This window comes from Scyliorhinus torazame, chromosome 10, assembly GCF_047496885.1.
Source record: "Scyliorhinus torazame isolate Kashiwa2021f chromosome 10, sScyTor2.1, whole genome shotgun sequence".
In the NCBI taxonomy this organism is placed as follows: domain Eukaryota; kingdom Metazoa; phylum Chordata; class Chondrichthyes; order Carcharhiniformes; family Scyliorhinidae; genus Scyliorhinus; species Scyliorhinus torazame.
In genome coordinates, this window is record NC_092716.1 from 215,959,507 (window position 1) to 215,981,865 (window position 22,359).

Genomic DNA, 22,359 nt, shown 5'->3' on the forward strand with positions numbered 1-22,359 from the left:
ATCATTAAAACAGGCGCTCGTAGCCGCCCCCGCACTACAAGTTCCCGACCCGCTTTCCCCTTACGCAATAGAGGTAGCGACCACAGATCGCACCCTTTCAGCCATGCTCCTGCAGGAACGGCACGACCAGCTAAGACCCGTGGCTTATGCCTCCCGAATTTTAGATGCTGTGGAGCAGGGATTCTCAGCCTGTGAGAGGCACCTGCTCGCAGTTTTCTGGGCAGTCCAGTACTTCTCATACATTACCGGACTGAACCCCATCACAATTCTGACCGAACACACCCCCACCCAACTTTTACTAGACGGACGAATTAAAGACTGTACCGTCAGCCAAATCCGTGCTGCTATGTGGACCCTTCTCTTACAAGGACGGGACATCACAGTCAAATGAACCAAAACACACACATACTTAGCGGACAATCTACAGTACCCCGGAACTCCCTATGAGTGTGAAATCATCTCGCCCCACCATAATACAGGCCCCTTTATCGCTAAAACACCCCCCAGAAAACTAGCCACTCCATCTCAAAACCCCCCCTCACCCGGACACGTGTGATCCCATTAGGATCTATGTGGATGGATCTTCCACAGTCCTGGATGAACAACGCATAAAAGGTTGTGGGATTTATGTGGAGGACGCGCGGGGACGCGCCCTCGAGGAAATCGCATTAAAATTACCCGGACACTTAGGCGCGCAGGCAGCAGAGCTTGCGGCCATCGCTTAAGTTGTAGAGCACCCAGATTCCTTCCCCAGCCCAGCAGACATATATTCAGACAGCCTATATGTTTGCAACAGCCTCACCAAATTTCTACCCCTCTGGGAAACAAGAGGGTTTGTTTCCGCGGATGGGAAACCCCTCCCCTTAGCCCCAATACTCCGCCATATTTTGGAAAAAGCCAAGAACCGGACCTTTGGCATTCTAAAAGTCCGCAGCCACCATCGTTCCTCACCCCCCCCCCCCCCCCGGAAATGTAAAAGCCGACGCACTGGCTAAGGCAGGATCCAGGCATGGGTACTTTTGGAAGCGCCCCAGTGAGTGCGCTAGTGAGTGCAGTTCAGGTCGCGCAGACTAGGATCGAAGATCTAGTAGAGGCCCAGAAGCTGGATAGCGCTCTCACTGAAATCGTGAAAGGGAAGTTTCCAGCCTAAGTTTCCAGTACGAGAGGTACAGAAATACAATAACCACACATGACGGTGTGGTGCTAAAGGACACCCTTTATGTAGTTCCTGAGCAGGATAGGAACCAAATGATCTGTTTATTCCATGATGGTCATGGACACCAGGGAATCGAACCCACCGCAGCCCACCTCAAACAGCTTTGTTGGTGGCCTAATCTCAAAGAGGATGTATCCCATTACATTGAGAATTGCCTCATCTGCGCTCAGAACAACCCAGATAGATATGCCAAAAAGGCACATCTCAGCCACACCCGACCCGTTAACGGCCCCTGGACTAACCTCCAGATCGATTTCATAGGTCCATTGCCCCCTTGCAGGAATGGCTATAAATATGTTCTGGTGGGCATAGACACTTTTACAAAGTGGGTGGAAGCATTTCCAGCCCGCACCAACACCGCGAAAACCACAGCCAAAATCCTAACCCACCACATCTTTACAAGATGGGGACTCCCCCGCAGTATTGAATCGGACCAAGGTTCTCACTTTACGGGACGGGTCATGCAGAACATCCTCACGATATTTGGCATAACCCAAAAATTTCACATTGCGTACCACCCTCAGACGAGTGGTATAGTGGAGCGCATGAATCGGACCCTAAAAACCACCCTGAGGAAAATGGTCCAGCAGAATAACACCACTTGGGATTCGGTCCTCCCCTTTGCGCTGATGTTTTTGCGTAACACTGTTTCCACCTCCACAGGTTTCACCCCACACACCCACATGACCGGACGCCCCATTAAAGGGACAGAGTACTTGTTGGGTTTAGACCTGACCAGCCCTGAAGTTACGGCCCTCACCCATGAGAAAGCCGTTGAACAATTACTCGCAAATATAAAAACGGCTCAGGTAGCAGCCGCTGTTAAACTGGGCACTAAAAGAAAACGGAGCAAGGCCTGTTTTGATAAGGCAGTACATGCAACGGAGTATAATATAGGACAACAAGTGATGTTGTCTGTGTATAACCCCAGCACATTTCTGTCTCCGAAATACTCCGGTCCGTACTCCATTACGGATAAAGTGAGCCCATCGGTATATAAAATCAAATACCAAAATGGTAAGACTGCATGGTTTCACATAAACCAGCTAAAGGCTTATGGAGCACAGTCGAACCACGCCCACCACGTCATGCTTGACGCAGCAGACCAAACCCCACCCACAGCCAACGTGACCACGCCAACCCCCTCCACGTCCAGCCCAGACACGGACTCGCCCCCGACTCCACCCACAAACTTTACACTCCGCCCTGGAACGCCCACAGACTGCAGCAGCAGAGACCGCGGCTGTGACTCTGACGACAGCCACAGCACGCCTCCCTACTATCCTGGTCCCACACCCAGCGACTCCGAGTTCGACTCCAGTGACCCCTTCCACATCACTTTCTTAAACAAACCACACCACCGACCACCGAACCACACGGACGACCCCGACTTTATCCCCACTCAACTTGACGAACGCCATTGGCACCGCGACAACTCCTACAGACTCGTCCGCAACGACGAGAGCAACCCCAACTCATACCACGCAGCCCTCTCAACATTAATTCACTCCCGAGTTTGGCACCTGGGAGAAGGGGACGACCCCGACTCAGACCCCCAATCCGCCAACCCCTTTGCGACCCTGTTCGCAACAGAGAACTGAGGTGTCCACATGATGATTTAAAGGAGACACTTGGTGAAAGGTGTTATCCTTCCTGATGGAACCTGCAGGATGTTTTACGTTGGTTGTATGTTTGTTTGAGTGTTGTTCGTCCGACAGGAGAATTTTTCTCTCACGCCCGTTCTGCCGAAACCTCTGAGGACTTGCCTCAGAGACCCACCGCGGCCAGACGCTCGTTCAGAGGAACTAGCTTTTCAGCTGATACTTGTTCGGGTATCAGACGCCCGATCGTAACTGCTCTTCTGATTTGACGGGAGAATCACAGCAGCAACCCCACCATGATGACTACATTTTTGCCCGTTCTTGTCGGTTGCTCAGGCAGTAGAGAAACGGCGTGAGACCCGCCCTGCCTGGGGACCCCCCCCCCCCCCCGTTGGCCAAAAACGCTCGGGTAGGGGAGATACAGTATTGGTAGCCGTCCTACCCAGGGACTCCATCCAAATCTTACTCATTGCGGCCCATACGCACCTCATTCGACCTTTTCCTTTCAAAAACAGTTTTATTTATTTAGGCAAACTTTGGGTTGATGCCAAATGCTATTTACATCCTCGAACATTTGGATGATAAATCAGCACTGGTCCACCATTGGGAAGTGTGCCGTGTCCTAACATTTGTTTTGGGGGGGGGAAAAATGAGGGAGTCACATATAGTGACCAATTATAAGGGAATAATTGGCCCCGCAGGACAGACACACTTACATACCGGATATTATACCAAGGTAGTTACAGACACTATGCTTGTTTTACAGAACTCCAGAAGCTCCAGGACCGGAGAAAACCGAGAACACAAAGAAAGAAAAAGGAGGACAGCCATGAGGACTTCTTTCATCGTGCTCAACATCTTTTATTTGGACATTTGGTTGTGCGGGAACGCGGACCCCATTACTCCAAACCCCCCTACCATTAATGTTTCACTGCCCCGCAGTACCGAGGGCCCAGTCACCAGCCACGCTGCATTATCCTGGTGTGCCAAGTTCATAACTTGGTACTCCCTGTCGTACGTTATCGAAGCACTATTAGCGTTGGCCATACTCTGCTATGCAGTACAGACTATGCGCCTCTGCAAGTGGAGAAGGAGAGCGTACCGCGCTCGAACCCCGGTATATCAGATCCAATCCCCTATATTCGGTTATGACCAGACCCCAGACCCCCTTGACCTATGAAACCAGAATAATAAAACATGCACTTGCGTTTTTCCTGTAAATAAAAAGATGTACAAAACTTTCATAAAAGAAAAAAAATGTACGACCCTGAGCTTGACTGCCAAGCTAGGAAAGAATATATGGAATGATATGATTGTTGTTGTATGTTTTAGAGAGATAGGATTATGCAATGCTTGATGAGTGTATTTAGGTAAAATTAGAGATTCCAAGTTTTTATTTTGTAGATACATGCCCCTGCCTGACATAGCGCCCTCAAGAATTGTTTAGGTAAATTTTTGTGCATAGCTAGGGTCAGAGTAGTGGCCATGGAGGAGGTGCCCCCCCCAGTCAGGGAACGGAAAGGACAAAATTCTTGTGATCCTTCACGCTTCGCGTTAGGATCACAAGGAGGGTCGGTAGCCACCTAAAATGGCTGATTCCCTATTAATTTGGCTAAAACACGATTTAAAATGGCTAACCGAAAAGGCTGAAGGGAAAAGCAGCCAACAGGACACAAACGGACAGCTGCAGACAGAATAGCGTATTCGGCTCTGGGGAAGTCGGCCCAGATCGATACTCAAGACTATTAGCAGCACATCAACCCAGACATCTGCAGATTAATCGGCTATCCCCGGGAACAATTGCAACATATTAGCAATTGAATGCCGGGCCAGACCTGTCGGCGCCTGCAGTGGCCGAAACAAAGACAGGTGAATGACCACCCCCCGATCGAGGAATAGCCCCGTTATTGGATGTATCATAGATTATCATAGAATTTGCAGTGCAGAAGGAGGCCATTCGGCCCATCGAGTCTGCACCGGCTCTTGAAAAGAGCACCCTACTCAAGGTCAACACCTCCACCCTATCCCCATAACCCAGTAACCCCACCGAACACTAAGGGCAATTTTGGACACTAAGGGCAATTTATCATGGCCAATCCACCTAACCTGCACATCTTTGGACTGTGGGAGGAAACCGGAGCACCCAGAGGAAACCCACGCACACACGGGAGGATGTGCAGACTCCGCACAGACAGTGACCCAAGCCGGAATCGAACCTGGGACCCTGGATCTGTGAAGCAATTGTGCTATCCACAATGCTACCGTGCTGCCCACGGTATCGAACCCAGTGATTGGGAACAAGTCCAATCACTTGGGACTCCGGGTCAAGGGCCGCCCCGAGAGGCGGGAAGCCCCTGGGCCCTATAAAGTGAGGAGCCAAGTTCAGATCTCTCTCTCTCTCTCTCTCTCTCTCTCTCTCTCTCTCTCTCTCTCTCTCTCTCTCTCTCTCTCTCTCTCTCTCTCTCTCTCTCTCTCTCTCTCTCTCTCTCTCTTTCCCTTCTCCTGCTCGAGACCTTCGCAAGAACATCGACCAGAAACTGTAAGTTTGACTCCAGCGATCGCTACCCGATAAAGACTCCTAGCCATCGACCCGTATCAGCCTTTTGAATCCCGCGGGCCAGATCCGATTCGATAAGCCATTCGTTTCTCTGACCTGGTGGGCCCTTCCTAAAGTTAAGTATTGGCCAGTAATGGTAGGTTTCGATATAGATAGTAGGATTATTGTGTAAGCATTAATTGTTGTACATAATAAATGACCGTTGATTTCAATCTTACTAAGCGGTGTGCTGACTTGTTAATCATAACTCTAGCTTGAACCACGTGGCGGTATCAGAAAGATACCTGCCGACTCGTGAGCAAAGGTGACATAATCAGAGCTAATAAACTAAGGCTAAAAAGAGCAACAGGGTTCCCACATTTCACACTTGGGCACTGCGTTCAACATCCTTTTTTATTAATTTGTAATCTTGGGAGTGATTGGAGCCATTAGGAAATGGCCCATCACACTTCGAAATGAAGACTCAAGATTTACAGCCCTGATTGGGGGGGGGGGGGGGGGGGGGGGGGGGGCGGGGGGGATTTGAGAGGGAGCAAGAAAGCAATAATATCTCTCAGAAATTTACTGTTCTATATTTTTGTAGGATAAGAGTATACCTTCAGTGATGAACCAGTAATGACATATCTGTAATCTGACCAACGCGTAATATATAATTGTATTTCTTTTAAATAAGCGTTTTTTAAAAACTTCAGATTAAAGTACTTTAAAGAATGCTGCAGATATTATGAATTGGACCTTTAACTGAGAAGTGGAACAAGGAGCTCCTTTTTCATGTAAATACAGAAAGTGGCATTTGTTATTCCACACAGCAAAATGTCAACCTGGATTTGTGTACTGTCCTTGAGTGGGGCTTGAAATTGGAACCTCCTGACTTGGGTGAGAGCTACTGACCTGAGCCACGGTTGACACCATCTTTTAGGAGATAACGACTGATCAAGCGAGAAGTTGTTTTGTTGCCATTTTGAAATGTGTAATTGCTGCCATCTTTACCAAACAGATATATGTGGTGAGGGTATTACGGGAAGGGCAGATTGCTCCAGCATTTATCTTCAGAACATTTGATGAATTCCAGGAGCTGCACAACAAATTGGGCATCCTCTTCCCCCTGTGGAAACTTCCAGGGTAGGTTATATTTTTAAGAAAATTGCTCCTTAATTTATGATGAACTCCTTGTTGTACATGGCAATTAGACAATAAGCCTTTGTTTTTCCAGCTTTCCCAATAAAGTGGTTCTTGGACGAACACACATTAAGGATGTGGCCTCCAAGCGGAAAGTGGAGCTCAACAATTACGTGCAGTGTCTAATGAATGGCTCAACGGAGGTAGCTGAGGTAAGATTTAGGAGCAAGGTTGGCTGATAAGGTCTCAAATCTTGTCCTGTGTTGGGGCCTGTACAATAAATGAGTGAGTGACTTGAGCAACTTTATTTATCAAGCTCCAACATGTACTAAGCTGGTGCTGTGAAATGCAAGGCCATTGGTTCCCTCCCACAATTCCCTGTGTGATATTGTTGAACCAACGCAACGATAAGTCAGTCCTGCTGTGTGTACTCAGTTGATTAAATCAAACTGGTGGATGGCTGAGGCTGGTGAAATGAATTCAAGGAATGGAATGATAACATTAAACATTTGTCCACAATGTACTGACCTTGTTTATGCATCTGTCTGTCTCTCTCTATCTCTGTATATATGTCTCTTGCTCTATGCACTTGCTCCCTCTCTCTGCTTAGTGCCTTTTGCTCTGTGTACTGTATAAAGTTTATAGCTGAAATGTAAAACCTTATTTTCCATTGCTGCCTTCAGTGTGATCTAATCTACACCTTCTTCCGCCCGCTGGGCCGGGATGAGAAGGCTGAAGGAATTGATGGATTGGTCAAGCCCTCAGGTAATGCACAAATCATTTTATTCTGTTGAGCGGACACATGTGTCTTGTTTTTCTGTTCAGTTGTGGTCATGCCACCTATCAAGATTTGGTGATGCAATGTTAAACAACTTAGAACATGACATCTTGCCTCAACATGCATATCTTCTGTGTTTTTATTTCTGTGTTCCAACCTGTTAAGTTTTTGATATTTTGAAATCCCACTTGGTATCTTGCAAACTTGACATGCTTTCATGCTCCTGTAAGACTTTCTTAACTGAAGTATCTAGCAGAAACACTGGTAACCTTTGCCATCCTCAGTAACTTATTACGGTTACTCCTCGGTCATGGTGTGCAGTGGTTTTATAATCTTATTTTGTACACCTCTAGAAATTGCTACAGGTAACAACAGTGTTCTTATTAATGTGATGGCTTCATACAGATTTCTATTCTAAAATCTGTGGGTAGCATTTTTACATTCGATAAATTTCCTCAACAGGTCAACATCTTTTCGTCAAACAGTTTACCAAAGTACAAAACAATTCAACTTCTAAGGAAGCCATAATGTGATAGACTTGCAAAAATACATCCGCAGCTAGATTAACCTCTGCTCTTGCGTGCAAAATTGAATTATAAAGTGGGGCTTCATTAACATTCCTGTAAAATTTTGACCCAGATGAACGCATTTTAGATACTGTTCCACAATTGCGGAGAATCTCTCTTTAAAGGCCGAGTGAGCTGTCTGCAAAGGAACCTTGGAATTGATTCTAAATCCTCCATATGAATCAGTTCATCAACCATACCCCAAGACTGTTGATCATCTTTGCACTCTACTATTCCACTTCTGACAGCAGGCAAAGCTAGAATTGGGGACAAAGATTAAAGCAAAATTGTTGAAATAGTGCATTTTTACCTATTTAACCTTAATGTTTTTCCATTTTATTTAAAGGAACATCTAGAAGCTTTGTTTTGTATAGTCTAAAGTGGGAGTGGGGAGGGGGGCGGTTAGCGATCCTAAACAATGGAAATTAGTTGCTTCCGAGGCTCGGGCAGGAATTCTGCTGCCTGACATAAAATATTGTATTAAAGGGCTGGCATCACACCAGGAGCTGTAACTGCTGTTCAGAAAAGGATACAGAGGAAGAAGAGGAGAATTAGGAAGGAGAAAAAGAATCCTAAAGTTCATTCAGATTGTTTTTCTTTCGCTTCTGAAACCTTCATCTTCTCTTTGTAACCCTGATCTTTATTTGCACGCTGATTGACTTTTTCTCCTTTTGGTACTTGAGTGTAATCACATTTCACTGCAGCATCTTCCATGTGTTTACGATTTTGAGCAATTTTCAGCCCTTGCTCCTGCAGGCAACGGTCCAAGCTAGGGATCTGATTCATTGACTACTGGTGACTCGCTAGCACTTCACCAACCTCACAAACTCCTTTTGAGCCCAGTGGATGTGAACGACCTGCTTGAGCCCAGTGGATGTGAACAACCTGCTTGACGTAGGTCACACTACTACCCCAGTCCTATCCTATTCCAGTATCAACCTGAATACAATCTGAGACTCCAGTCATGGCTGACTTTTTTTCCCTTTCCTTTTATAAATTTTTTCTCCGTTATCATTTCTATAGGGTTCAGACACCATGTTTTGTTCTGCCTCCCGAGCTGACATTCGACAATAGAACACCAGTTAGGGTATATAACAGTGGAAATTTCAAAGCCTCCAGTTTGAGTTACTGAGAGAAGCCTGATTGTCCAAGAGAAATTTTGTTTTGAGTCAAAACAAAATGATTTTTTATTTAAAATTTGACTGTCGAAAGCTCTGATTATAGACGGACAATATTGTTTGAAGATGCTGTTTCATGATCGATCACATTGGGGTGTATTACAATGGGTATCTTTCCCATGTATAATATGCATTTTCTTTACATTTGTATCTATATAGAAATTGTTCTGCCAAGTCCCAACACCGGTCAAGTGGGAGGAGAGGTTAAGCTGTCTATTTCATACAGAAACAACACACTGTTCATTATGGTAATGCACATCAGAGATCTGGTAAGTAACCGCCATACACTGAGTTGAGCACTAGCTTCCAGGAGTGCTCTCAAACTGTTTGCCTTGTACATGCATCATAATCACATGAAATTTGCCCCCCCCCCCCCCCCCCCCCCCCCCCATGGTCAATTTGATAACATTAGATCAATATGCATGCTCGATCTCAGCCTTTACACACCCCATATACACCCTTAATTTCCCTTTCCTCATACATACACTCTCCCCATTCACTCAACTCTCATCTACATTGACTTGCCCTCTTTCATTTTTATTTCTTCACTTCTCCATTGGAAACAATTAATCTTAGTTTATCTGTATTCCTGCCTTTTGAAGTATTTCAAAAATGCAAACCTTGGGAGTCAACTTTGCAGAATGTAATGTGAGATATCATTAATGAGCATTCAAGCTTGGAGTTTTATACAAGCATGTGACTAACAAAACATTTGGTATTTAGCGTGGTGTCATCTTGTGCTTAGTGTATTTCATGTTTCTGACTCCAGGTAACTGAGGATGGAGCAGACCCGAACCCTTATGTAAAAACCTATTTGCTTCCTGATCCACATAAAATAACCAAGCACAAAACCAAGGTATCAAGGAAAACTCAAAACCCAACTTACAATGAAATGGTAAGCATCAGCACGTTGTATTCTGGTATTTCCTGTAGTTTCAATTTTGAGCTTCTAAACAAGTGTCCCTTTTTAAGAAAGTTTACTGTTTGAACAAATTAGTGGTTCAGATTCTGAAGAACAATAATTACAATACAATTTCTAGGAGTGCCAGGTGCAGAATTTTAGATATGCCTGTGCAAGAACCTGAGAATATCACAATCTAGGCAAGAAGCATGGTGTGAAATACCATCTTCTGGTTAGCTGTGCATACTGCAGTGAATTGGTGTCCAATGTCAGTGAATTTGGATATGTTTGCTGGGCTGAAAAGGCTGACTTCTCAGCAATGGTAATTAATCCTTCACTGGAAAAAAAATTACTACCCTAAATGTTTGAATTTTCTGGCTGATTTCCCACTCCCTGCATGTTGGACAAGGCCCCTCTCTTCTGAGATTGTGCTGTTGTTGCCTTGAATGCATTGTCTAACTGAATGGAACACCCCGATCCATCTTAATCTGTTGGCAGTTAGAATCATAGAATTTACAGTGCAGAAGGAGGCCATTCGGCCCATCGAATCTACACCAGCCCTTGAAAGAGCACCCTACTTAAGCCCACGCCTCCACCCTATCCCCGTAACCCAGTTATACCACCTAACCTTTGGATTCTAAGGGGCAATTTATCATGGCCAATCCACCTAACCTGCACATCTTTGGAATGTGGGAGGAAACCACAGCACCCGGAGAAAACCAATGCAGACACTGGGAGAACGTGCAAACACCACACAGTCACCCGAGGCCTGAATTGAACCTGGGACCCTGGAGCTGTGATGCAGCAGTGCTAACCACTGTGCCACCGTGCTGCCCAAATATGTGTCATATCACCCCTTAACATTGTTCATCAAACACTCGCAACCCAAATACAGATTGGTTTTCCACACAGAGTAAATTATGTTTCGACGAAGCATTTTAAAAAAACATTTTTTTTAAAAAATATATTTTATTAAAGTTTTTCGATCAAACAAAAATTTCCCATTTTACAACTTTGTAATAATATATACATCGTTTTTTAAATAAATAATATGCTAACTAACGGCAACTGCCAACAACAAAATAAGAAACAACAGAAATAATAACTAAAATAGTAACTTTGTGAAATCAAATATAAATAACTAATATAAAAACACACACAAAACCCCCTGAATACCTAAATGAGCCCCCCCCCCCCCCCCCTTCCCCCCTGGGTTGCTGCTGCTGCCTTTCCTATTTTCTCTTATCGCTCTGCGAGATAGTCGAGGAACGGTTGCCACCGCCCGGTGAACCCCTGAGCCGAACCTCTTAACGCATATTTTATCCGCTCCAGTTTTATAAACCCTGCCCTGTCGTTGATCCAGGCCTCCACACCCGGGGGCTTAGCTTCTTTCCACATAAGTAGAATCCTTCGCCAGGCTACTAGGGTCGCAAAGGCCAACACGTCGGCCTCTCTCGCCTCCTGCACTCCTGGCTCATCTGCAACCCCAAATATAGCCAACCCCCAGCTTGGTTTGACCCGGACCCCCACCACCTTCGAGATCACTTTTGCCACACCCACCCAGAATCCATGCAATACCGGACATGACCAAAACATGTGGGTGTGGTTCGCCGGGCTTCCCGCGCATCTCCCGCACCTATCCTCCACTCCAAAAAATCTACTCCGCCTTTCTCCCGTCATATGCGCCCTGTGTAGAACCTTGAATTGTATCAGGCTGAGCCTGGCACATGAGGACGAAGAGTTTACCCTACTTAGGGCATCTGCCCACAGCCCCCCCTCAATCTCTTCCCCCAGCTCCTCCTCCCATTTTCCCTTCAGCTCCTCTACCATTGTCTCCCCCTCGTCTCTCATTTCCCTATATATATCTGACACCCTACCATCACCCACCCATGCCCCCAAAATCTCACTGTCCTGGATCTCTTGCGCCGGGAGCTGCGGAAATTCCCTCACCTGTTGCCTCACAAATGCCCTCACTTGCATATAGGGAAATGCATTCCCAGGTGGCAACCCATATTTTTCTGTCAGTGCTCCCAGACTCGCGAACGTCCCGTCTAAGAACAAGTCCTTCAATTTCGCAATTCCTGCTCGCTGCCAAGATTTAAATCCCCCATCTATCCTTCCGGGGACGAACCTATGGTTCTTCCTTATCGGGGACCACACTGAGGCACCCGTCACTCCCTTATGTCATCTCCACTGCCCCCAAATTTTCAGAGTTGCCACCAACACTGGGTTTGTGGTGTATTTTTTCGGGGAGAATGGTAACGGCGCCTTCGCCAGTGCTTTTAAGCTAGTTCCCCTACAGGACGCCATCTCCAGTCTTTTCCACGCCGCCTCTTCCCCTTCCCTCATCCACTTACATATCATTGACATGTTGGCGGCCCAATAATAATCACTTCGACTCGGCAGTGCCAGTCCCCCTCTGTCCCTACTGCGCTGCAGGAACCCCCTCTTTACTCTTGGGGTCTTTCCAGCCCACACAAAGCTCATAATATTCTTGTCCACCTTCTTAAAAAAGGCCTTTGTAATCAGTACAGGGAGGCACTGGAACACAAAAAGAAACCTCGGAAGGACCACCATTTTAACCGCCTGCACCCTGCTCGCCAATGACAGGGGCGCCATGTCCCACCTCCTAAAGTCCTCTTCCATCTGCTCTACCAGTCGTGCCAAGTTAAGCTTATGCAAGGTTCCCCAGTTCCTGGCCACCTGGATCCCTAAATACCTGAAATCTCTTATTACCCTCCTCAACGGTAAATCGTCTATTCCCCTGCCCTGTTCCCCGGGGTGCGTCACAAACAGTTCACTCTTCCCCATATTCAATTTATATCCTGAAAATTCTCCAAACTCCCTGAGTGTCTGCATTATCTCAGGCATCCCCTCCACTGGGTCCACGACATACAACAACAAATCATCCGCGTATAATGACACCCGATGCTCTTCTCCTCCTAAGTACCCCCTCCACTTCCTAGAGCCCCTCAGCGCTATGGCCAATGGCTCAATTGCCAACGCAAACAGTAACGGGGACAGGGAACATCCCTGTCTTGTACCCCTATATAGTCGGAAGTGGTCAGATCGTTGCCTATTTGTAATCACACTTGCCACCGGGGCCCTGTACAGGAGCTGAATCCATCTAATGAACCCCTCTCCAAATCCAAATCTCCTCAATACTTCCCACAGGTAGTCCCACTCCACTCTATCAAATGCTTTCTCTGCATCCATCGCCACCACTATCTCCGCCCCCCCCCCCCCGGTGGGGGCATCATCATCACCCCCAAAAGCCTCCGTATATTAGCATTCAATTGCCTCCCTTTAACAAACCCCGTTTGTTGATCATGCACCACCCCAAGGACACAGTCCTCTATCCTCGTCGCCATCACCTTGGCCAAAAGCTTGGCATCTAGGTTCAAGAGGGAAATAGGCCTGTATGACCTGCACTGCAGCGGGTCTTTGTCTCTTTTCAGGATCAGCGATATCGTCGCCTCCGACATCGTCGGGGGTAGTGTCCCCCTTTCCCTAGCCTCATTAAAGGTTCTCGTCAGAAGTGGGGCCAGCAGGTCCACGTATTTCCTATAGAACTCCACCGGGAACCCATCCGGTCCCGGGGCCTTCCCTGCCTGCATGTTCCCAATTCCTTTTACCACCTCCTCCACCTCAATCTGCGCTCCCAGTCCTGTCATCTCCTGTTCCTCAACCTTCAGGAACTCCAGCTGGTCTAGGAAACACATCATTCCCTCTTTCCCTTCCGGGGGTTGAGCCTTATATAGCCTCTCGTAAAATACCTTAAACACCTCGTTCACCCTCTCCGCTCCCCGTTCCATCTTTTCCTCCTCGTCTCTAACCCCTCCGATCTCTCTCGCCGCCCCCCTCTTCCTAAGCTGTTGGGCCAGCAGCCGGCTCACCTTCTCTCCATATTCATACTGCACTCCCTGTGCCTTCCTCCATTGTGCCTCCGCCTTACCCGTGGTCAACAAGTCAAAGTCCGTGTGCAATCTCCGTCTTTCCCTGTATAGCCCTTCATCTGGAGCCTCCGCATATTGCCTATCCACCCTCAAAATCTCCCCCAACAATCTCTCCCTTTCTTTACCCTTTTGTTTCCCCTGATGGGCCCTTATGGAGATCAGCTCCCCTCTAACCACCGCCTTCAGCGCCTCCCAGACCACTCCCACCTGGACCTCTCCGTCATCATTGATCTCTAGGTACCTTTCAATACATCCCCTCACCCATACACATACCCCCTCGTCCGCCAACAGTCCCATATCTAATCTCCAGAGTGGGCGCTGCTCCTTTTCCTCTCCTACTTCCAGATCTACCCAATGTGGGGCATGATCTGAAATGGCTATAGCCGAATACTCCATTCCTGCCACCTTCGGGATCAGCGCCCTTCCCAGGACAAAGAAGTCTATCCGGGAGTACACTTTGTGGACATGGGAGAAGGAAAACTCTTTACTCCTTGGTCTAGTAAATCTCCAGGGATCCACTCCTCCCATCTGCTCCATAAAGCCCTTAAGCACCTTGGCCGCTGCCGGCCTCCTCCTGGTCCTAGATCTGGACCGGTCCAGCCCTGGGTCCAGCACCGTGTTGAAGTCCCCCCCCCCCCCCCCCATTACCAACTTTCACATCTCCAGATCCGGGATGCGCCCCAACATACGCTTCATAAAGTTCACGTCATCCCAGTTCGGGGCATATACGTTCACCAGCACCACCGCCTCACCTTGCAATCTGCCACTCACCATCACGTATCTACCCCCACTGTCCACCACTATGGTCTTCGCCTCAAACAATACCCGTTTCCCCACCAGTATTGCCACCCCTCTATTTTTCGCATCCAAGCCCGAGTGGAATACCTGTCCCACCCATCCTTTTCTTAATCTGACCTGATCCGCCAGTTTCAGGTGTGTCTCCTGAAGCATGACCACGTCTGCCTTTAGCTTCTTTAGGTGCGCAAGTACCCTTGCCCTCTTAATCGGCCCATTCAACCCTCCCACGTTCCAACGTGATCAACCGGGTTGGGGGGCTCTTTACCCCCCCCCCCCCCCGTCGACTAGCCATCCCCTTTTTTAGACCAGCTCCTCACCCGGTTCCCACGCACCCGCTTATCCCCGGACGGTGCCCTCCCGTCCCAACCATCCCATCCCGTAACAGCTCCCCCTTCCCCTTAGCAGCAGCAACCCAGTTACCCCCCCCCCCCCCCCCCCCCCCCCCTCGCTAGATCCCTCTCTAGCTTAGTTGCTCCCCCCATATTGCTTCCGGAAGTCAGCAAACTCTGGCTGACCTCGGCTTCCCCCGTTTATCCTTAGCCTCCCATTATGTGAGGCCCCCCTCCTTCCTGCGCCCCCTTTTCCCGCCACAATTTCCATCGCGGGAACAAGGCCCGCGCTTCCCTCTCGGCCCCGCCCCTAATGGCGCAGCTCCCTCTCCCCTTCCCCCTCCCCTCCCCCACCGGCGCCCACATTTCTTCGTGTGTGTCCCCCCTTCGAGGGGAAAGAAAATTTTCCCCCATCTGATTCACAGTCCCTTGCCACCACCTCGCTACTTCATTTCACTCTTTCTCAAATCTAGTCCAACTTCTCCTCTTCAATAAATGTCCACGCCTCCTCTGCCATCTCGAAGTAGTGGTGTTTACCCTGGTGTGTAACCCACAGTCTTGCCGGCTGCAACATTCCGAATTTCACTTTCCTCTTGTGGAGCACCGCCTTGGCCCGATTGAAACTCGCCCTCCTTCTCGCCACCTCAGCACTCCAATCCTGATACACGCGGATCACCGCGTTATCCCACCTGCTACTCCGTGTCTTCTTAGCCCATCTCAGGACCATCTCCCTGTCCTTGTAGCGGTGGAACCTCACCACTATTGCTCGAGGTATTTCTCCTGCCTTTGGTCTTCTCACGAGGACTCGGTACGCTCCCTCCACTTCCAGGGGGCCCGTCGGGGCCTCAGCTCCCATTAAGGTATGGAGCATCGTGCTCACATACGCCCCAACGTCCGCTCCCTCTGCCCCTTCGGGAAGACCCAAGATTCTTAAGTTCTTCCTCCTCGAGCTATTTTCCAGGGCTTCCAGTCTCTCCATACACCTCTTATGCAATGCCTCGTGCGTCTCCGCCTTCACCACCAAGCCCTGTATCTCGTCATCATTTTCGGCCGCTTTTGCCTTCACTCCGCGGAGCTCCAACTCTTGGGTCTTCTGCGCCTCCTTTAACCCCTCAATCGCCTGCAGCATCGGCGCCAGCACCTCCTTCTTGAGCACCTCCACACATCGCCGGAAGAGCTCCTGCTGTTCCAGGCCCCATACTAACTGGCCTCCCTCCGCCGCCATCTTGCTTCTCACTTCCCTTCTTTGCCGCTGCTCCAGAGGATCCTCCGCAATCTGGCCACTATTATCTCTTCTGTCCATTCACATCCGGGGGGACTCCCTTCTATGTCGCCTCACAGTGGGTTTAGCCTTCGAAAATTGCCGTTGGGACTCTCGAAAAGAGCCCAAAAGTCCGTTAAAACAGGAGGTACCGAAACGTGTGACTTAGCTGGTCATCGCTGCACCCGGAAGTCTTAAACATTTTAAGTACCCAATTAATTGTTTCCAATTAAGGGCCAATTTAGCGTGGCCAATCCATCTACCCACCTATCTAAAATTCCTCGAGTCATCTTGCAGATTATTAATAGAGAAATATCCTTCAAATCACTTGTAGCATTCAGGAGCAGTGAACGAAGTTAGTTGCTAGCCATAGAAGGTGAATACATTGAAGAGTACTTGATGTGCAATTTCAGTTCCATAAAGTGTATTTTTTCTCTCCCCTTTTAGTTGGTGTACAGCGGATACAGTAAAGAATTACTTGAACAGAGAGAATTACAGCTGAGTGTGTTGAGCGCAGAGTCATTGAGAGAAAATATTTACTTGGGTGGTCTTACGTTAAATCTGAAAGAGTTTGATTTGAGCAAGGAAACCATTAACTGGTACAAACTAACTGCTGCGTCCAATGCGTAACACCCAGCCCTCAAAGTATGTGGAAGTGGAACATGTGGCAAAAGAAAAGCCTAAGCTGAACCCCTGCATTTTTTTATACTTGAAAGAAACATTTAACTGTGGACAAACAGCAAATTCCAGCTGCACACATTACCAGTGGACCAATCTATTTGATAAATCACAGAAAAAATTGGTTGCATGCACTTAGTGTCGCCTTCATTTTATATCTCTTTTTGAATATTTCAAGATTAAAGGATGGTGGGAAATTGCGTGTGCCAAAAACTAAAATATCGAAGCACTTCACTGCTTGTTAGCAAGAAATGGTGCCTTCCTCTATTACAGCTGCAAACTTTCAATAATATTAAAGGTGCTAAGTTCACTGACTTTCTGAAAAGCATATACCTTTTCCTGGGGAACAGCACAAATGAAATTAGCCACTAAGGCATTATATTGCCATAATTGCACAATACTGGACTGCTTTAGGTGGAACTGAATGGAAAAGGATGCAAATGATCGTCCCCCTTGGGTTTTTTGTGTAGTACGCATGTAGAATGAAGATTCAAATTAGGAAAATGCTATTTCTGTAAACACTATTCTGTACTTTACATTGTAATCTGGAAGTTAAAGCAGGTTTTCTTCAGTTTTGTACACAGCCAAACCACTGTTTGCTGTGACCTGTGTAGGGACACTGTTCATTTGTAGTAGTGGCACTCCCCAGGTCAAAGGATTTTTTTTATCATTGGAGGAGATTAAGAACTAATAACCACTGTAACAGACATGAGTGCATGCAAGTGCAAACACATGTACAAAACGTGTGCATAGAAAGATTGCACAACTGCCCACAATTTCACAGGTGGATCATTAAATCTCTGTTGTGAGATGTGAAGTTTATGATGAACAACTAAGGTTAGGGTGAAATTATGAATTTAACTAAATCTTATACTATCATACTTTTACTATAAGTCCAAAGTGTAAGTTGAAGGATACTGTGGTTTCAGTCATTTATCTAAGTATTACTGCTAGCAACATTTCAAAGGTTTTGGCAATTCATGAAATATATCTCAAATGTATTTTTTTAGAAGTTACTTTTAAGTTATTTCTGTTACAGCACAGGGCATTGTCTCAAGTGCAGTAAAGTAGAACTTAACCAAATAAAACCTAAGCAGATAAATTAAGTCCTCAAAGCTTTTTAAATATAAAACTGAATAGTTGTAATTTAAGAAGCACATCAAAGATGAATGCAAGTGTCTCACTCCTGGTGGATATGTGATATTATTTCTGCTGAAATTTTTCATTGACGAAGAAGCATAAGGCGGCAATTTCACAGCCAATTAGACTCTCTTTCACCGATGCTTGCACATTACAGTTGGTTCACTGTTTTGGGGTTGTATTCTGCACCTTCCACCACATCAAATAGTCGCAGGATGATTAGTCAGCTACAGAAGTGCAATTGAAATATTTGCTATAATGAGTTTTAACTGTATTGTGCTTTGTTTCTTAGAGTAAAGATGTACAACAATTCCAGGGAAGCTGGCACTTGAAACTGTATTTGCTATTGTACATTTTTTTCTTTAAAATCTGTCCTTCCTACCACTGTCCTGTACAAGATGCTTAATTCACAAAAGTTGTGCAGCAATCCTTTAGCAGCACTTACAGTTGCTGCTGCTCCAGATGCAAGACTTGTAGCTCTCTGTGGAAATGCAGAATTGTTTATGACAGAAAACTGGAAGGGCTTTGTATTTATTCATATCAATGTGTCTTCCTTTGCTGCAGAGTTGAAATTATGTACAATACTGGCAGGTTAAGAGCCTTCACAGAAATCTGTGAATCATTGTTCCTGCAAGCTTGCTGTTGCCCTGTGTAACCACGGGTACCTCTGAATAAGATGAATTTGCACAAACTGACCATGTAGTGTTTTGTCTCTTACAATGTTGTGTTGAGCTGCGGTTGACCTAATAGATGACTAAGTAAAATGCTTTTTAGCTGTACAAATGTTAGATGTCTGCAGCTCTCCTTCTGCCCCAGTCCCCATCCCCTGTACCTAAAAAAAAAAAAAAAAATGAGCTGTTGCATTTAATACAGCTCAATTCACATTATGAAAATGGCATGTGTCAGTTGTCATTCATATAAATAAATGAGTCTTGAGGGCTGTGGTTTCTAACCATCCAAGTTTCCTCTGTTTTTCAGATCAACTTAACTTGCCTAACCAAAAACAAATATTCATTCCATTGAAAGAACACCATCTTGAATTTTCTCTTTCAACAGTAGGAGAAATAGTGAACCATTTCTACAAATACTGCCTGTTAAGTCCATACACCTTGTTCAACTGTTCTAACTGAATGTGTGAACAAGGAATTCCTCATACTTTATTTTGTTTGGCAAAAATGAACTGCTGCTGCTTTTTAATGTAAATACCTACTACTTCGTCCTTGTATTTTAAAATTCTAAATAGTCACTTTTAATGAACGCTTTAAAAATAACCAATTTAAAATTAATAGTTGACAGTTGCAAGAAATTGGTGTGAATGTGGCAAAGGTTTTTCAAATGTATAGGAGCATGTCAATCGAAGCTCCTTCAGACCAGCTGCATAATGAAACTGAAGATGTTTTTCCACTACAATAGGTTGAATTTAGGACTCGGAGAGAAACTAAACTTAGCCTTAAGCAATATGACTAACTGCCTTTCTGTATTAACTATGCTATCACTGAAAATTTATTTGTGGAGATTATATGATAAATTCTTTGCAGGTTATTGCTTAAATGGGAGACAGTGACATTTTTGCAAATGACCAGTGTAGGTGAATATTTGCAGAGATTATATGATAAATTCTTTGCAGGTTATTGCTTAAGTGGGAGACAGTGACATTTTTGCAAATGACCAGTGTAGGTGAGGGGATATCACTCTATTGGACTAATTGTGATTATCACTACTTGATTCTGTGACTGTATTACGTGTGTATGTTAGCAGAACAAGAAACATTGTGGAGCAAAGATGTTGACTTGACTGATGTACATTGTCGTCAGCTCTTAAGAACCAAATGTATGTCCAAATCATGTTTATCTTTTTACTTAGTAAAGATGTACAGTATTTCTATCCAAATCCTGTCCACATCCTAATGGACTAAATGTGACTCCATAACTGCATTAAATATGTAACTTGTTTTTAATAAAGTCAGTTTCAAAACCACATGGTTATACATCTGCTGACTTGTGTTGTTACAAGGTTAAGTGAGAGAGGGGATATGGTATCAAAACCCACAGGTAAAAGTGCCAATGGCGAGTCGGGGGGAAGAAGCCTGGGTGGAAAACAATGCCACAAACACATATGTAAAAAGTGCGGTGGTGAATCTGTGGCTAGGAAGTCTGCGGCGAGTAACTCCCCTCTCTTCAAAGCTTGTCCACAATCTACAAGGCACAAGTTAGGAGTATGATGGATTAGGGCAGCACAGTGGATTAGCACTGTGGCCTCACGGCGCCGAGGTCCCAGGTTCGATTCCGGCTCTGGGTCACTGTCCGTGTGGAGTTTGCACATTCTCCCTGTGTTTGCGTGGGTTTCGCCCCCACAAACAAAAACAAAAAAAATATGCAAGCGAGGTGGATTGGCCATGCTAAATTGCCCTTTAATTGGAAAAAAAAAATGAACTGGGTACTCTAAATTTATTTTTTTTAAAGAGTGTGCTGGATTGCTCTCCACTTGCCTGGAAGAGTTCAGCTGCAACCACACCATCCAGGACAAAGCAACACAGTTGATTGGCACCCCTTCCACAAACATTCACTCCCTCCACCACCAATAAATAGTGGCAGCCATGTGTACCATCTACAAGATACACTGCAGTAACTCACCAAGGCTCACTTGACAGCATCTTCAAAGTCCACAACACTCTTATGATATGGAAGGACCAGGGTAATGGATACCTGGGAACACCACCGCCTGGAGGGTCCCCTCCAGGTCACACATCATCCTGAATTGGAAATATAACACCACCATCCTGAATTGGAAATATAACACCATTCTTTCACTGTCAGCCAAAATCCTGGAACTCTCTATTCCTCACAGTGCTTTGGGTGTACTGACCCCTCTGGGACAGCAGTGATTCAAGAAGGCAGCCCACGAGCACCTACTCGAGGGTGCTTGGGGATGTAAAATAAATGCTAGCCAAACCACCAGTGATGCTGCATCTTGTAAATGAAATTTTTTAAAAGGTCTTGAGAAGGGGATAAAATCAGAGTATCAACATGGAACAACAGGTTGGTGAACAGTTGTTTAGAGAGATTGAAGGTTCAGGAGCACCTATCTGAAGGCGTTCCAGATCAGGCAGCAGAATGGAGTGTCAAGGCACACTGTTTTAAAAACAAAAATTATCAGCACAAGTAAAGATACAGGCCATGTTTTTTTTAAATCCTAGGTTTGTCCTCAAATTTTTTTTTCTGTTTAAGTTAACAGAGGCATGCCGAAGATTCTGAGTCCTATGATATGAATAGCCTGGGCATTTCATGCTTCTCGTCTCTTGGACAAACTACATCTGCATGAGGTGGAATCAGCTGGAGTGAGTTCTGCCTTATTCTTCAGTTCCTCCCCATCTTTTGGGTTGATCCAACTGGATAATATTCAGCTAAGATACTGTGCTTGTTGGCAAAACACCTCTTTAAGATTTGATTAAAAACAGATGGTGCTGAAGTCTGAAACAAAAAACAGAAAATGCTGGACAATCTCAGCAGGTCTGACAACATTATTTGATTCAAATTTATCATTGCAAATGAGACACCATAGAGAGGTCAGTAAATTTGCAATGAATGTGAATTGATCTCCGATCATCTTGAAAATCTTTTTCCCCTTGTGCAGCCATTTCCAAAGCAGCCTGCGAACCAAGGGCAAGAGTAGGTTTGTTACATCAAGACAGCAAGGTGCTACAGTGGTTAACATGGCTGCCTCATAGTGCCCGGGACCAGGTGCAATTCCAGCCTTGGGTGACTGTGTAGAGGCAGCCATAGCAATAGAATTAAAAGAAACGGAGATAGAAAATTTAAGACACTAGTTGGAAGCTGCAAAATTTGAGCAAATTCCAAATGGAAACTGGGAAAGCTCATCGGGAAAAAGAGCGAGCTGTTCGTGGATGAAGCTCCACCCAAAAAGAAATAAAAAGATTGAATAAGAGATGTGTTAAATTACAAGCAACTGTAAAAGCGTTGCATCAAAAGTGTAAAATATTTTGACATCAAACCATTGACCATTTAAGATGTCAGCATGCGATAGATTGGTTGACGGCACAACTGACACCTTTGAAGCTGTAGAATCAAAGAATACAGTGGAAGGTGAAGTAAATTGGGGTGTACTGGACAAAGCCGCACAAGAATATGGTGATTGGGAGGAAGTCAAGGGGCCTTACCCCCTCCTTGTTCTAACCGTCCTAGGCCCAGTGACTCGGCTCCGCAGGGAGAACCAGTCCCCACCACAACACAGAGCGGGGGCATGGAGTGTGATACACCACAC

The 22,359-nt window shown here is 46.0% G+C and overlaps 1 protein-coding gene across 3 annotated transcripts in view; it reads left to right on the forward strand.

Moving 5' to 3' along the window:
• The window catches only part of pik3c2a (phosphatidylinositol-4-phosphate 3-kinase, catalytic subunit type 2 alpha), a 153,357-nt gene extending 133,302 nt beyond the window's left edge, over positions 1-20,055 (forward strand). For all 3 annotated transcript variants that reach the window (XM_072466379.1, XM_072466378.1, XM_072466377.1), the window contains 6 exons: positions 6,372-6,496; positions 6,588-6,705; positions 7,177-7,258; positions 9,175-9,284; positions 9,785-9,910; positions 16,708-20,055. In XM_072466379.1, coding sequence (XP_072322480.1) covers positions 6,372-6,496; positions 6,588-6,705; positions 7,177-7,258; positions 9,175-9,284; positions 9,785-9,910; positions 16,708-16,890 — 744 coding nt within the window. In that variant the 3' untranslated portion in view covers positions 16,891-20,055. The remainder of the gene's footprint in view (positions 1-6,371; positions 6,497-6,587; positions 6,706-7,176; positions 7,259-9,174; positions 9,285-9,784; positions 9,911-16,707) is intronic.
• Positions 20,056-22,359: the final 2,304 nt, after the last annotated feature.